General features: G+C 42.8%; 2 protein-coding genes across 2 annotated transcripts; one reads left to right on the top strand and one right to left on the bottom strand.

Moving 5' to 3' along the window:
• Positions 1-1,984: 1,984 nt before the first annotated feature.
• On the bottom strand, positions 1,985-8,321 carry GUCD1 (guanylyl cyclase domain containing 1; the record flags this gene model as incomplete). Its single annotated transcript, XM_079544102.1, has 6 exons — positions 1,985-2,076; positions 2,555-2,796; positions 4,226-4,317; positions 5,076-5,241; positions 6,679-6,763; positions 8,111-8,321. The coding sequence occupies 6 exons, from the start codon at positions 8,319-8,321 to the stop codon at positions 1,985-1,987; spliced, it is 888 nt and encodes a 295-aa protein (XP_079400228.1).
• A 521-nt stretch (positions 8,322-8,842) lies between these two features.
• On the top strand, positions 8,843-10,805 carry SNRPD3 (small nuclear ribonucleoprotein D3 polypeptide; the record flags this gene model as incomplete). The annotated part of the gene is made up of 3 exons (XM_079544082.1): positions 8,843-8,968; positions 9,742-9,934; positions 10,744-10,805. 3 exons carry the CDS (start codon positions 8,843-8,845, stop codon positions 10,803-10,805), a joined length of 381 nt encoding a protein of 126 aa, XP_079400208.1.
• Positions 10,806-15,746: the final 4,941 nt, after the last annotated feature.

The following is a 15,746-nucleotide window of genomic DNA, read 5'->3' as shown; positions in this document are numbered from 1 at the left end:
AGTTCAGTGCTACCGAATGGACTACCTGAAGGAAAATGCCTGGGTTAAGAAAGTACTTTTATCAACCTGTAATTTACATAGCTGTTAATTATTAACATAGTTAATACAATCCCTCTAAGCCAAACATTGTGAATTTGAACGTGGATATAAAATTTCCAGGTCCAGCAGCCATCTGCTGACTGCTGCTGGAGGGACCAGAAGGCGTTATCTACTGCAGGATCATTTTCTGGCTTTCTATAAGATAGTGGTTCTGCTGCTCACAGATACATCCCAGTTTTTACTCATTTTGCATGGACAGCTGCCAGAATGTAATCCAGCTTCACTCCTGATAAAACAGGATCAGGTACACTGAGAGTTTCTTACTGTGTACAGTTTGTTCAGAACTTCTCAAAGCCTGCTGCATTTCACGTTGCTGTTTTTTAGCTTCTGTACAAAGGAGTGCTTTTGATTTTACTATGCATACTTACTACATGCTTTCCAGATACTTTACAGTAAGCCAGCAATGGTAGAAGATGGTTTCTCCTAGAAATTTTCTAATGCTGAAAGTATTTCCCCACTGAATAACAATATCCAGTTGTTGTTATTCCACACAGTTCCGAAACCTTTCCTTTCCTAACAGTTCCTTTCCTAAAGCCATGACAAAGGTGTGAGATCTCTGCCTAAAGTGCAAAACAAAACTTTGCCAGCTGTATATGAGTACTAACATTTTTACCTACCTGTCAGAAATTGTGATGGCCAAATCTGAAGTATGTGGCTATTTCTACACTTTCACAGTGCTCCTCAGCACAGTCACTAAACCCTGGCAATACATGACAGGATTATGAATGGGCTACTAACAATTTCACTTGAAAATGTTTGAACAGAACTCCCACTGAATCCAAATGCAGCTGTAGTATAAGTTTTGGTTCTGTTTTTTGTTACTGTAGCAAAAAGAAGCTCGTATTCCCTGTATTCTTAATTGATTTAAGCTCTTCTGAGAAGCTCACTAAATGGACATAAGTAGGAAAGTTTGGCTCAAAATATGGTTCAGTATTTTAGTTACAATCTAGTCTCACTTGTTATTTAAAATTTACACACAAAACATACGCTACTCTGTGTGGATGATTTCTGTATTTGCTTCATAAATGTATATTTAGACTTGGGTGCATCAGAAAATTGAACCCATGAGTGCCATAACGTCTAGAGGATTTTGCAAAGTGCAGTGAAGACTCCTAGGTCCAAACAAATATCCTTAAACTTTTGGGGTAATACAGAGCTCTGGACAGTCACCCGAAAATATTTAGCCAAAAGAGATGGAGTTTGCAGTGCAAGGGAACAATCTCAGTGGCTGCTATTCAAAACTTAACCCAATGGTATCATAAATGCTAAAACTGTGCATTTTATACATGGGAAGTTTCCTTGAGTAAATGTTTCACTCCTATAATACTGATAGGCCAACAAGGCAATTCCATTATCTGAAAGTAAGGTGGTTTAACATCAGTATTTCTTTGTTTCATAATTCCCTGCTGAACCTCAGATCCCTAGACTGAGGATGAAGATCAGCCCTGATGCTTTGAAAGAGAGTGTAACAGGTGTTGTCTATTTTTTTTCCTGCTTTTGTTTATCTAAACCTATGCATCTATTACCAAGTGTTGAAGTTCATAGATTTGGTGCTTTTTTTTCCTCACGTGTATAATTTGAAAATAAGCTCCAAGTGAACAGGCTTTGGGCCTGTGTTTCAAAACTGCTGTCAAATGTGCAGTGTTAAAAATGAGGGGAAAAAAAAAAAAAACCTATGACATACATTGCAAAATCAGATATTTCATCCGGAATAAAAAGGTAAAGACAGCATTGCAATATAGTCCTATCAATGTCTATAAAGCCTCCCTCGTTTAAGATCCCGCTGCAATTCAGGAGGAAGGTCTCTGCAGGGGGTGTCCTGAGACAAGCAGCCAGCTGCTGTGCAGGCTGCACCAGAAAGGACCAGAAGTAACAGCTGTGGGTGTCAGCTGTCAGTGTAGATGAACAGAATATCCTCATCCGTGCCATAACTTCTCCTGGCTTCTTCAAAGTTTCTGATGCTGGTGCAGCATGTCCCTATATAAAAGAGGAACAAAGTGGTAGTGAAAATTCAGAAGATGCCTGTGAGGGGCTCTTTTTCTGGGTCTAGCAGACTCTACAGAGAAAAGTAACTAATATACTGACTAGGTTTATCAGCCTATGTTACAGCTTTACTCACTGTAGTTTATCTTCTCATCTCAAAGGCATTGCTCACAGAAGTAATGCTGTGAATAGGTATTAAATTGGTCATCTTGCTATACTCAGCACAAAGGTACAGTTCAGTACCTCTCCAACCTCCACCAGTTTGCTAGAATCTCAGTGCCTCAAGTAAATCACAGAACAAATTGGTGCACTGATTTAATAAATGTTGCAAAACCTATTCTGACAAACTGCTTAGTGATGCTTGAAGTACATGTGTGCTAAAATGGGAAGTCCATATTAGTGTGGCTTTGCATCATGGAAATGTTAGTGATGAGGTGGTTGAGAATTCACCCAAAAGGAGCAGGCTACTTACGGTCAGCATAGGCAGGGTTGTTGTAGTAAATACTCCCTGAGGCTGTGTTGTAGCCACATAACACAATGAAATGGCCCTGGTAGTCAGGATTCCTGCAGAAGCACTTCTGTCCAATGGGTAGGAAGCAGCAGTATTTGACAGGACTTGAGCAAAGGTCACACAGTAACAAGACTGCATTCACTAGGACAATGGCTACGTGACCTTGGGACAGGTGTTTTTGGATGTCTTGAACTGTTACTGTGCTATGGGGGGAAAAAAAAAAAATCAGACAGGTTTTCAATGAAGTTAAAACATCCAGGGTTTGCTACGGAGAAAGCCTGACCAGATTCAAGGTCTTTTGATCTCACTGCTGTTTCTGAAGTGCAGAGCAACAGCACTAGATTCTGAAATGCTAGATATATAACCTCTGAATGTATGAGATGTCTGGGTGAAGAGTATTAAAGGAGCTGGCAACTTAGTAAGTAACTTGAGAGACTTGAGGGAAAGTCTCAAGTGAAGTGTTCCATCCTGCCATTGGAACTTGATGGTTAAAGACTGTATGCTAACTTAATACATGCCCAAATTTGTCTCTGTCACAAATATGCATATTGTGCAGATAGTTTCCATATCTAGTTCTTTTGAGGCTGTGTTTCTATAGCACCTCCACAGAGAACAAGTGTTAATGAATCATGACCTAAAATCTCATTTGTTAAAAGCTGTCCTTCACTGTTTATTCCAGATGCATTAGAACTCATCTCTTTGATGTGTTTCAGACATAGGGCTGTGTGTTATACACAACTGAACTTGTGCTTTTTAATGTTTCCAGTGTTGCTTCTCCTCTTTGATGCCCCAAACTCAGTACTGCACAGGTAGATGTTCACTCTGTCCCTGCCTTGATCAAGGATGTGATCCTTGAAAGCAACATGGACTGACTGTCCCTTCTCTGTTGATGCAGCTTTAGTTAACAGGTGGTGCCATACAGACTCTGTATATGTGTTTTTCACATATACTTAATTATTCTGTTAATTAAAAGTTGCATTGCAGCATTTAAATAATGCCCTGGTACAGGCTATGCTGTACCCTCTTTTCTTAATCATTCACCCCACTTTGACAACAGAGATCTAAATCCAGCTTCACTACAAAAAGGGATACAACTCAAGCTAAACATGGACACTTTCAGTTGTTTCCCATCTAGAGTGTCACTGTCAGCTGTGTAACATTTCTATAATTTTTTGTCTTCTCCTCGGTTTACTGTTCTTTCACTTTGGCAAAGGCTCATCATCAAAGCCATCTTTTTCTTTGTGCTTCTGTCTAGGAACAGAGACCTATGCTCTTTGCATAGCTCTAGGAGTAATGGGTTGTGTGTCCACACAGCATTTTCCTTAGTTCATATACTTAACAGTGGCCAATTAAAGCACTGAAAGCATTCCCTACAGGTTAATCTTAATGGAAAATCAAATTCAATATGTAATAGTCAACTCCCATCAGCATTTTCAAATCACTCTGTTGTCATTATTGCTCCTCAGACTTCACTGTTAAGTCTTTATGTCCATTATTTCAAGACATTTAATAAAAAGACTAATTCACAAAAAGGCTGAAGGTCTCATTTCAGTCTGTCTTTCACCAGTTTATCTCAGTGACCAACAAGAGACCCAGAGTCTCCAACATGAAAGGAGAGAACAATAAACTTACCACTTCTCCACCAGCACCTTGGAGGCTTTGGCTTGTGCAAAGAGCTGATTCACTCGATTCTCTTCTGTGTCAAAGTGCTTCCTGTAAAATGACTTCAGACAACAGAAATTGTGAACTGGAATGATGTTCACCTTAGGTAATTCACCATTTACAATCTCTGCTGGCAAGGCCCTGTATACGTTTTCGATGAGGGGATAAAAGCTCTCTCTCCCTCAGTTTCACTGCTAATAAGAATTCTTGCTCTAAATTATCACTTTAATTTCATTCCTGGTCACTTAGTGTTATAATTTCCAAGCAGTGGCTATTCAGCTGCCAACATGAAGGAAGTCTCTCTGGTTTGTACTGGGCAGAAGGCTGCATCACAAAAGCTACTGCTGCTGTGGGTGCTCACTAGCAAACTTGGAAGAGGCCAAGCTCTCACAGACACAGAGGCTGAGCTGGTCTCTCACCTCTAGAGGTGGCTCCTCCAGGTCTGGGCTGAGTCGTGGTGGTGGGGAAAGTTGGAAGCTAGCACTGCTTGTGCCCAGGCTGTGCCTGTTCTGTAGGCAGGTAGAGGGCTTCAGTCGCCAAGGCTGTTGAATAATCTGTAACTTGTCGTGAATGCTACATGGAAACTTTTTTTTTGTAAAAAAACAAAAACTTTATATTATGGAATCAAAGATGTAAAAAAAAGATGGGAATATATCTAGTTTCTGCTTTGAAACTGATCCATACCAGTTTGGGCAGTGGGCAAACCTTCTTTCCAGGAGCTATGGCTAACAGGCAGTAAGACAGCAGAGGTACTTTAGCATGTTGCATAGGGGTCCCTCTTACAACTGCCTGCCATTTCCCAGTAGATGAAAATACTAACCTGATTTTTGTAGCCCTTGTCCACTCCAAGTGTCTGGGTGCAAAATTTATGCTTAACACCAAAGTGCCGCATTAGGTAGGCCAGGTCAATAGTCCAGATACTCTTTGTTAACCGGAGTTCTTGGATGGCTTTCTGAAATTCATCGTTGTCCAAATGATCCAGGTACCTATGGTATCATAAAGGTAGGGGAAGGGAAGCACAGGTCTTAGGAGAAGTACAGTATGTGCTGTAGCCCAAACCTCCACATCCACGGGACAGAAAAACCGATACAATGGGCTTGGCTAAGAAATACCCACAAAACAACCCACAGAAGAGCCACAAAGTTAAGGGAAGGAAGCAGAGAATACATAAATGGATTTATTTCTGACTTTTCTTATTGGAAATATGCAGGTAACTCAACTGCTTTATAGTGCTAGAAGTATATACAGGATGCTGGACAATAGGCAAGCTGTACTGAGCAAGTATAGAACTATCCTGAAGGGCTTACAGTCTACATATACGAGGTTAATAGAGCAAATGCAGAAGGGAGCATTAAAGACTAAAAGCTGCTTCAAGCAACAGATGAATTTCAAAAGGAGGAACTGGGAGGAAGTTGGTAAATATTCAAAGGAAGCTTGCTTAGTCACTGATGACACAAAAGGCAGTGAGGGGGAGATGAAGTTCTGAAGAAAGCTTGGGACAGGTTGCAAAGGGGTGGGGAAGGGCAGTTACAGAGAGTTCTGGAGGTCAAAACAAATGGAATTAAATGAAGAAAAGAAAAACAAAACGTGGAATTGAGGAAGCAGGGCAAACAAGGTCAGACTGGCAAGGTGAGAAGATTAATCTTGAACGCTGAGTTTTGGACAGACTGGTGTGGCAAAGAGGTTAAAGGGAATGAAGAGGCAGAGGTTACAGAAGTCAAGATGGGAATTACCAGCACACGGACTAACGTCTTGGCAGAAGGGATGGAGAGAAATGAAAATCTTCTCCTTCATATCTACTAAGTGGACATCTAAATAGGTATTTCTCCTGCACCTAAGCTCATGTTCCTCTGTGGAAGGAAAGAGGAGTTCAGCAGGACAGCTACAGGTTCAAAAAAAGAAAAAAAAAAAAAAAGAAAAAGATGGCAATATAGTGCATAGCTGTGAAGTTGAAACCACTCCTGGAACAAAAACCATTCGCCCCACAGGCTGGGGGCTCAGCAGGACAGACAGTATACTCAGAAACTAGGATAAACCTGCCCATTGCATAACGATATAGGAAGGAATTATGTGACTTGCTGTGGCAAATACCAGTTCTGAATTGTAACAACAGGAAAGAGGGATAACTTCTTATCAGCTTAAGCATGCCAGACTGCTTCATTGTTAGCTCAGTGCTGATCAATCAAAACAATTATTCAAAAGGTCTTAAGTTTGTCTTAGCTTGTCTTTTCCCTTTCTTCTGGATTGCTGTGCTAGGCCCTGGCAGCAGTAATTCTCCAAGGGTATTCAGGGATATGTGCTCTTGTAAGGGTAAGCAAAATTCACAGCTGCTCCAATATACCTCATCTCCCTGGATATTGCTTCCTGACACCCTCTCCCACGGGTTGGGTTTTCCCACCCTTTCCAATGAAAACAGCACTTACTGTAGCACCATCCTGGAGCAGGCCAGCCCGCAGTCCCAGTGGTACAGCTGCTGAATGACGGGCACTTTCAGCTGCACACATTCAACTGCAGTGAAAACACCCCATGTGAGTAAAATGTAACAGCTGTCAGTGGTTATATGGGAATGGTTTTTTGTACTTCACCATTCCAAATCAGCTTGTTCTCAGCTCTGTATTCTATGCCACAAAAAGTTATAGGTGAAATGGGTAGAAAACAGACACAGCCATGATTTCTAGGCAGTGATTTCTTACAAGCCCTATCGATTTCAGCCTCTTCTACTGCTATGTCTTTTTCCTTATTGTAATTTTTTCAGATAAGACAGCTCACAAATGACACCATTTGGCCTTTCAGAAAAGGGCAAAGGAAGAGGGACAAAACCCAATCTCTATCAAGAAGTTCTGCAATATCAGTAATTCATCCCTTGTAGTTCCTTTATGGGTGGTTGTGGTGGTTTCAGTTTCAGAAAAGCCCAGATTGCTTGATGGACTGAAGTGTTTCCGCTTGGCATTGCAACTTCAAAGTCAATCCAAGTGAGTTAATCATAAAAGGCTTTTCTTAATGACTTTACCTTCAATCTGGAGCAGACCCTTGGAAACCTTCGCTAATGCAAAGTCAGCTACGCTTCTAGATGAGGATAAAAAGCATTCAACATCCTGGGGGGCTGGTGTAGTTTCGATGCAGCTTTATTAGTAAAACTTTATGGATAATGTTTTGCAATTTTAAATTGTTTTCTCACAGTTACGGCTTACTGCAGCAACAAGCCAACGCAGTGCATTTTCTCAATCATGCCACCAGGTTTAATCATAACTTTGAAAGCTGGCACACCCATTGGTGTATTCAGTGTTTGTTAGCATCGTCAATTATACTTCAGTCTCCCAAAGAAATAACAGACTCCCAAATCCCACTTGAAGCAAGTCACACAGAATCACAGAATGGCCCGGGTTGGAAGGGACCTCAAGGATCACGAATCTCCAAACCCCCTGCCACATGCAGGGCTACTGACCTCCACATTTAATACCAGACCAGGCTGCCCAGGGCCCCATCCAACCTGGCCTTGAACACCTCCAGGTATGGACGGGGCATCATAGCCTCTCTGGGCAGCTGTTGCAGCACCTCACCATCTCATAGTAAAGAACTTCCCCAACTTACAGCTCTGTAAGCACTGGCGGTGTGTTAGCAGTCGGTGACCATCCAGGGCCCCGTGACACCTCCACAACTCACAGCCTTGGTTCCTGCTCTCCATACGCGCTGGCTCCAACGGTAACAGCCAGGCCGAGCGCCGCCCGGCTCCCATCCCCACCCCCCGCAGAGCTGTCAGCTCTGTACGCCACGGCCCGACGCTCGGCTGTAAACAGGGCGGAGCGCTCTCAGGCCGCCCCCAGACGACGTTCCCCGGGCCGCAGCCGCACTGACCTTCCTGCGGAGGGGGCTCCCCCGGCTCCCGGGGGCTCCTCATGGCGGCGGCCGCCCGCTCACTGCCCGCCCCGCCGGGCCCGGGGCAGCGGCATGCTCTGGTGCGGCGCCGGCTCCTCCTGGCTGCGGAGAGGGCGGGCCCCGGGGCGGCCGCTCGGAGCTGGGAGGGAGGGAGCTGTGCCCAGGAGGGCCAAGAGTGCGGCGGAACCATCGTGCTGAAGCGCCGCGGACTGGAGGGGAGGGAGCGGAAATGGACCGGCGCCGCTGCACTTCTGCTTCCGGGGCGCGGTGCACGGCGGGAAGGCGGAGGCCATTAGGGTGTGTGTGCGGCTCCGGGCGGTTGGCGGGAGGTGAGTGTCGGTGGAGGGGGGGAGCTGGCTGTGGGGGCTGGCTGTGTGCCATCAGCTTCTGAGGGCGGTGGGCAGAGCTTCGAGCGCGGTAGCGGCGAACTGAGGGGGTGGGTCGCTCTCAGCTTTTCCCGCCTGGCCGGGCCTTGGGGCAGGCTGAGGGGTGCGCGCGGAGGCCGCGTGTGGGGAACGCTGCGCTCTGTCGGGCGAAGCACTGAGTGCTGCGGCTGTGCAGCTGTGTATTGTCAAAGCAGCGAGTTTTTCTTCAAGAGAGAAAATTGTTTCCTGTAGTCAAAGCCGAACTGCAAAACAACTGGTAGTTTGTTTCCTTTTTTCGCTTTTATTTTTTTCTCCTTCCCAGGAGTAGAGCCGCAGCGCTGCAGCCATGTCGATCGGAGTGCCCATTAAAGTCCTGCACGAGGCAGAGGGCCACATTGTGACCTGTGAGACCAACACCGGGGAGGTGTACCGTGGGAAGCTCATTGAAGCAGAAGACAACATGAATTGTCAGGTGTGCAGCTCAAGATGAATGAAAAGAAATTCATCTCATCTAATTTTGGAAACAGTCACACCCAGCTGACTGGCGGTGTGATTAAAGACCTTTGCTTTTAGTCTTAGGATAAATAAAACCCTTCTGCTGTGTGCACTTACAGTAACGAAGCAAATTCCAGATAACTGAGTATGCCAAAGAGGACAGAATTGGGAATTCCTGTTCCCAGTTATTAAGATTTTCCTCTGTGAACTCCTCTTCTCATGATTTTTTTGCTTACTGTCTCTCAACTTAATAATAAATCCTGGTCTGGTGGTTGGCGACCCTGCACATAGCAGGGGGGTTGAAATTCGATGATCATTGGGGTCCTTTTCAATCCAGGCCATTCTATGATTTATGAGCTTAGAGCTGTGTCTAATATAGATTACTTTAAGACATTGCAAGAGGCTTAATTTTGATTGACTTCATGCAAGTCGTAGTTGAAATCAAAATGTTTCCTTAATAGCTGGGACTGGTCAAACTTTATTAAAACTGTTTGAATAACAAAACAAAACTAATTAAGCAATGGGGAGAAGGGGCAAATAATGAGTTTGCTTAAATTACAGCAGGCTTACGAGTATGTTTAAATGGTCATAGATGCCTTATGTCACAGCAGCAGTTGAGAAGGCAGTATGCTTGACAGGGCTTTGAGTTTGTTACGTGAATCCTGGTTGTGTATTCCACAAGCAGGAGTAGCGGGAGTCTGAAACTATGTTTAAGGCCTCTGAGACCACAGTCTGATCTTCACTTTCCAGATGTCCAACATAACGGTGACGTACAGAGATGGGCGAGTGGCGCAGCTTGAGCAGGTGTACATCAGAGGCAGCAAGATACGGTTTCTAATTTTACCAGATATGTTGAAGAACGCTCCTATGCTGAAGAGCATGAAGAATAAGAACCAGGGGTCTGGAGCTGGCCGAGGAAAAGCAGCTATTCTCAAAGCTCAGGGTGGGTACAATGTGTTTGTGGTATGGTGTTTTCCCACCTTGCCTCCCCATTTTGCTGAACAGGAACTGGGAAGTTTTCATCCCTAACACTAAGCAAATGTGAGCTGTAGGAAGCTGAATGAGTGATGGCAGTCAAGACTCAGACTGCTTGATGTTCAGGAATAGTAAGTGGCCTTGCTAGAGTTGCATAAAACTTTAGCTTTGGTTTTCTTGTAAATGTGGCTGCTGGCTGTTTGGACTGCCCAAGGAAGGATCTCGGTGTTCTTAAGGTTTTAAAAAATATGTAAAAAATACTAGGTTAATGCTTAAGGAATTTTGAATCAGTAACTGTTAGCCATTCTGCAATTCATTTCCTTTCATATAATTTTCATGTGAACAGTCTCATTATAGCAAGATAGAGAAATAATCATGGGCTGTGAAGCCCTTGGTTAACTGTAGCAAATGCAGTAAGGATGTGTGGGGAAGTAACATCTGACAAGACATAGTGAGTTGTGTCACAGATTTCATGAAGAGCAGGAGTTCTTAAATCTCACCGGCTACAAATTCATGCAGATTAGAATGAGAACAAAAGTGTGTTAATATTTCATTGCTCTTAATGAATACTCTGTTATAAACAGCAAAGCTGTGTAGCTGTTGGTTACAGTTGTTTTCACAGAAAACTATTTTATCACTTCTGAACCTCATACTATAGCTTGGCTTCCATGCTTGTAAGGAAGAGGCTGGGAGTTATTTATATTTGGTTTGTCAGTTGTTGAGATAAATATAACATTGCATCACATTCATGTCATCCCTGATGTTTTCTTTCTTCAGTGGCTGCAAGAGGAAGAGGCCGTGGGATGGGTCGTGGCAACATCTTCCAGAAGCGAAGATAATTTTGGCCTTGACCAATATGCTTTTTTTTATTAGAGGGGCTCTTAATTTGTCTACATATATGTTGGTAACTTCTGTTTAATAAATGTTTCTGACAAAACCTTGTCTGCTGTTATATGACAGAACTCCTCTTAGGCACACTGGAGTTCTGGCTTCTTTCTGTAGCTGGCAAATGCGTTGGAGGTTGATTTCAAAGTGAGTTGTCTAGAAAACAGTGGACTTGATATCTGGATTTGACTTCTTTGGATTTTTGTGTGATGCATTGAGTTTCAAAGATCATCTTGCTTCCTCCTTGTTCAGTACTGCTGTTACCCTCTAAAGAAGGCATTCTTGATGAAGAATTTTTAAATGTTGTTTTAAAGTTGTGCTAATATCTGCATTTACAGAACAACCAACCAACTTGAAGCAACTTCTAGAGAAGCTTCACATGGATCTATAATAAATACAGGTCTGTCTTCAAAGCTGTACATTGAGCTGGTATTCTTGTATTTCTTACTTCTGTCTTTGGATGCAGGGAAAACTTTTCATTAGAAACACACAGCTGATATTTAGTAGACAGACCATTTTAGCCTGAGTTTGTATTTGCCTGAAGTGATTTGATTCTGGCTGTATTGGCAGTTATTTGTGTTTTTACTGATGCCTGGGCAGAGAAGCCTGAATATGGAAGAAAAAAAATAATTTTCAAGCATTGATTTGAAATGTTTCTTATGAGTCTAAAAGATGTGCAGGAAAAGTCACAGAAATTGTTATCCATTACATAGGCTAACCTTTTGAACAGGACTTAGGCCTGACTCTAGCTTCTGTTCACATCTGTACACGATCACATAGTTCACAATCTCTTCTGTAGGAGGCCAGATTTAGCTGTAGCTGTAGCTCATTTTTGCTTGAAGTACCATGTAGCTGTCTTACTGATATTGATGGTTGAAATATTTAAATTGAACTCTCCTGTACCTAATTGTACACTTCCATACAGTCATCAGTCTATACACGTATGAATGAGTCCTGCTTTTCTGCTCTGCTGTGTAAAGACCCTCTGTGTGCAGACATGGAAGTTGAACTGATGTACTCATCTGTTGAATTGTCTGTAAATAAAGCAGTGTTTGATTAGCAGGGGTTTTGTAGTGAGCTGCGCTTTTTTGAGGGGGGTCGGTAGTGATCCTAAATATTTGCATTAGGAGCATCTGTAAAATGTGTTTGTGGTGTGCTTGGGCTTAATGATAGGGACTTTATTGCTTTCTTGTGCCTACATGAGGAACCTGTCCAAAGGTTTCCACAAAAAAACAGCTGTAAAACATTGCGTGTGAGCCGTATTCGTATTCAAGTGAGCAACCTGGAGGGGTTTGGTGGTGATGTTCATCACTTTCTTGTGGAAATGTGTTCCTTGAATCTGCAGTCACTCAGAGGAGATCCCTGGCTTACACCAGCTGATTGCTCTTGCCTTTGTAAAGTACTGGCAGGTAAAGTGCAGTGCTCTATCTGCAGTGCAGCCTTTCTAATAACTAGTTGAAAGAGTTTGTGGAACTCAGTCAGCTTAGTTCCAGCTCTTACGTGGGAGAGAGGACATCTGTTATTTTCACCGGATTCCCTTCCCATGCCTACGTAAATGCTACTCAGTTCTGCAAGATTGTGCTGGGAAGGATCATCTGAAAATGGAAGCTGAAGCCCATGTTGAATTTGTTTTTTACTAGGCTGATGTTTTTTAGCACAAAAGAATTCCATCTTATTGCTGTGCCAGGAGCTTCATAGTAAAAATGTAACTGCCTGCTTGTGGTAGTCCTACTAACAAACACCTGAGATCTCTGGGAATGGGTTATTAGGTAAGACTGGGTGATTCTAATTGTTCTGATGACAACCACTACCTTCACTTGCCTCTGGTATCACAACCTGGCAACATCTGTTTCGCTAGCAGATAGGATTATACCTACATGCCTCCTTCTTGCTGTGTTAATTGGTTTTTATCCCTTTTAATACATCAGATTTGTGTTGCTAACCTAGTCTGAGATTTTCTCCACTGGGGTTACTTTTCTGTCAGCAGGTAAAATAGAGATGGCACAGCAGGAAATTTTCTGTGTAACTTGAGGCAAGTATCTGCTACAAGATTTTACTGGATGCTCCTTAGGCAGCCTTCTCTTCCCAAAGCCAATACCTGATAAAAATCTCAGACTGATTAGTGTCAGAATAAATTGCCACGAGTATAACCTAATATAGGATGGGTTGTGCTGAAGGATGGCGACCTGTGTTGAAATAGGGTTACTTTTGTTATTCTGGCTGTGGCTGATGTGTACCATGGGTGCCTAAGGAGGTTGCTGTTACCTTGTTCAGTAACAGGAAAGGCAAGAAGTGCACTTGCAGTTTAAACAAACAGAAGTTACCTTGCTGGGACCCTTTTGGGGCTGACTTCTAGAGGGTCTTCCTGTACTCACTGGAGGAACTAATAGTGAGGATGGCTTTGCAGCATTATGATTATTATTATTTGTAAGAGTTATCCAGTACTCCTCAGCTTTCATAGGTTTACCTTCTTTTTATTAAAAGCCTCCAAAAAGATTTCTTGATACATGGAAAAGGAAGCAAGTCACAGATGGGAAACTTGACTAAAAGTGTTTTTCAGAAGAGGTTCAATGCTTTGGGAAACAGATCTGTCCCACTGGGTTTTTTCTCCTGTCTATTAAATAGCGTGTAACCTTTTCTAGAGGTTAGATATTAGCTTCTTTTGCAAAGGTCAGGAAGAAATGGTGCTGTTTTGCTGGAATGGCAAAGCTTGTGAAATGCTGGGGAGCTCCAGAGAGTACAACATTAATATTTAATTAAATGAGAATTGCCCAGCAATAGCGTGTTTGTTGTGGATTGTTCCAACTAATGATGATTGACTTACATTTCTTATTCGTTTCAGAAATTCCTTTTCTTCCTTTCTGTGCAATGTCAAGCTTCTGTTTTCTCCATTGAGATTCCCTTCCTTCCCTGAAGTGTTTGGTCTGACCTTCAGCAGCACTGAGGGCGGGAGGGCAGCCAAGGATTTCAGAAAGAAATAAGAACCCTGTGCAGGTTAACTGACAGAACAAGCTCTGTAGTGTATCTGCCTGAAGAACCTTATACTCCTTCAGTATTTATCACCCTTTATGTATGTGGCTGTCCAGTGAACACACAAGACTATTCTTTTCCCTCCCACTACTGTTGCATTAACTTTCAATCATTACTATAAACATTTAACAGCTCTAATCCACATCAGTGTTGAAGAAGTTATTGGATTTTGTGTAAACCAAAATCTTTGTGTTATGAAATCAGGTTGAGGCTGAGTCTGGGATGAAACACTCACATTCTTCAGGAAGAAAAATATTGGGAATTAGTATTAAAATGTTTGAAGTCTTGTACTGGTAGGAACAAAAGCCAAGACAGGCAACATCTTATTGATGTCACTGCTTAAAATTTGACTACTACATTAACAGATGCGCTGGATTGTTACAGGCTGCTCTAAGATCCTGTGTATTTTCTTACACTGTGATAAATCCATATTTCATACTAACAAATGATACCTCATCCACTAGATGGCTCTGTTGGTAATGAAATATGGGAAACCAGAACCCTCTGGAAGGAAGAAATACAACGAACATGACTTCTGGTGTGAACTCCATCAGCACAATGCTCTTAAAAACTCTAGCATGAAAATACCGAGCTTATTTTCCTTTCTCTTCAGTGCTTTCCTGAGTGCTGGCTTCATAGTCACCCTCATACTTGGCTAACTAGGCATGTGCACTGCAGTGGTACACCGTCCTCTTCAGCATATCAAGTAATCTGTTTCTCTGGGGTGGCGGATGCTGGAGATAGATAGAGACTGTTACAGGGCTGAGGCCTCGACGTGAATTTATCCCTTTGATTTAATCAGTGTAGATGCCTTTGAAGTACTCACGTAGGACAGAGAAGCTGCACTGCTGCACTGGTAGTTATTCCCAAATATTCCCACCTGTTATTCGCAAGTGAAAATTGAGGTTGTACTTCTGTACAAAAACAGAGGATGCTGATGACAGCAGCAAAGAGTTAAATGATTGGAGAAGGTAATCATTTGAAGAGATAGCTTTATACAGAACTATGGGACTTTTCCTCTCTCACCAGATGCTTTCATGCCTCACGTGTGCCCTTCTGCTCTCCACGTGTGTCTAAATTCCATTTGGCCCCAAAGCTGTACTTGTCTTCCATTCATTTTCCAAGGCAACTGCAAAATATGTCTGAAAGGTATTGTGTTATGAATGAGAGACTGGGAAGGGATGCTCCATAGATGAGGTAAGTGGCAAGCTGTAGTTTCTCTTCTTTCAGTCTGATTACACGCCACGTTGTAAAAGCCCCGCTCTCTAGTGTAACAAAACTTGTTTAATACTGACCCTCAAAAGTGTGGGAGAAGCAGCAGCCTCTTAATCTCTTCCTCTGCCAGTGAAAGGGTGCAGTAAAGGGATGTAATAAAGGGATGTGACCCCTAGATGCCCAGTGACCTCCAGAAAACCTCTTCTAGAAGGGCTAAATGGAGTGGAAGATACGAATTTCTGGTGCTGGTAGCCAGCATATCCGGACTGTCTTTATCTCATTGCTACTTAAAGCTTCATAGTAAGCTTTTGTTAAAGTAGAGGTGTTCAATTTTTTTGGCATTGTAATATGAAAAAGATTGGAAGGTCCTCATCCCAGTGGAGCAATGATTTGGTAATTCAGCAAACGATGGAGTTCTGCATACAAGGATCAAGAATTTGGTTGCTCCTTTCTCAACTCTGGACTAAAATGGAGAGAGGGTTCTTCCTGAGTTCTTTGATGCTTCTCTGCTCACAAAAGCAAAAACAACCAAAATCTGGATTTGTGCATTTTTGCATCTAAACTGATTTCACACAGAGAGGGCTGGTCCTTCCTCTTTCAATAGATTAGATAAAGCTAAGTTGATGGGGCCATTTTGCTCTCAGTATTTC

Source organism: Tetrao urogallus (assembly GCF_951394365.1).
Source record: "Tetrao urogallus genome assembly, chromosome: 17".
NCBI lineage: Eukaryota > Metazoa > Chordata > Aves > Galliformes > Phasianidae > Tetrao > Tetrao urogallus.
Note: the sequence above shows the minus strand (reverse complement) of the source record. Positions and strands in the feature narration are given on the sequence as shown.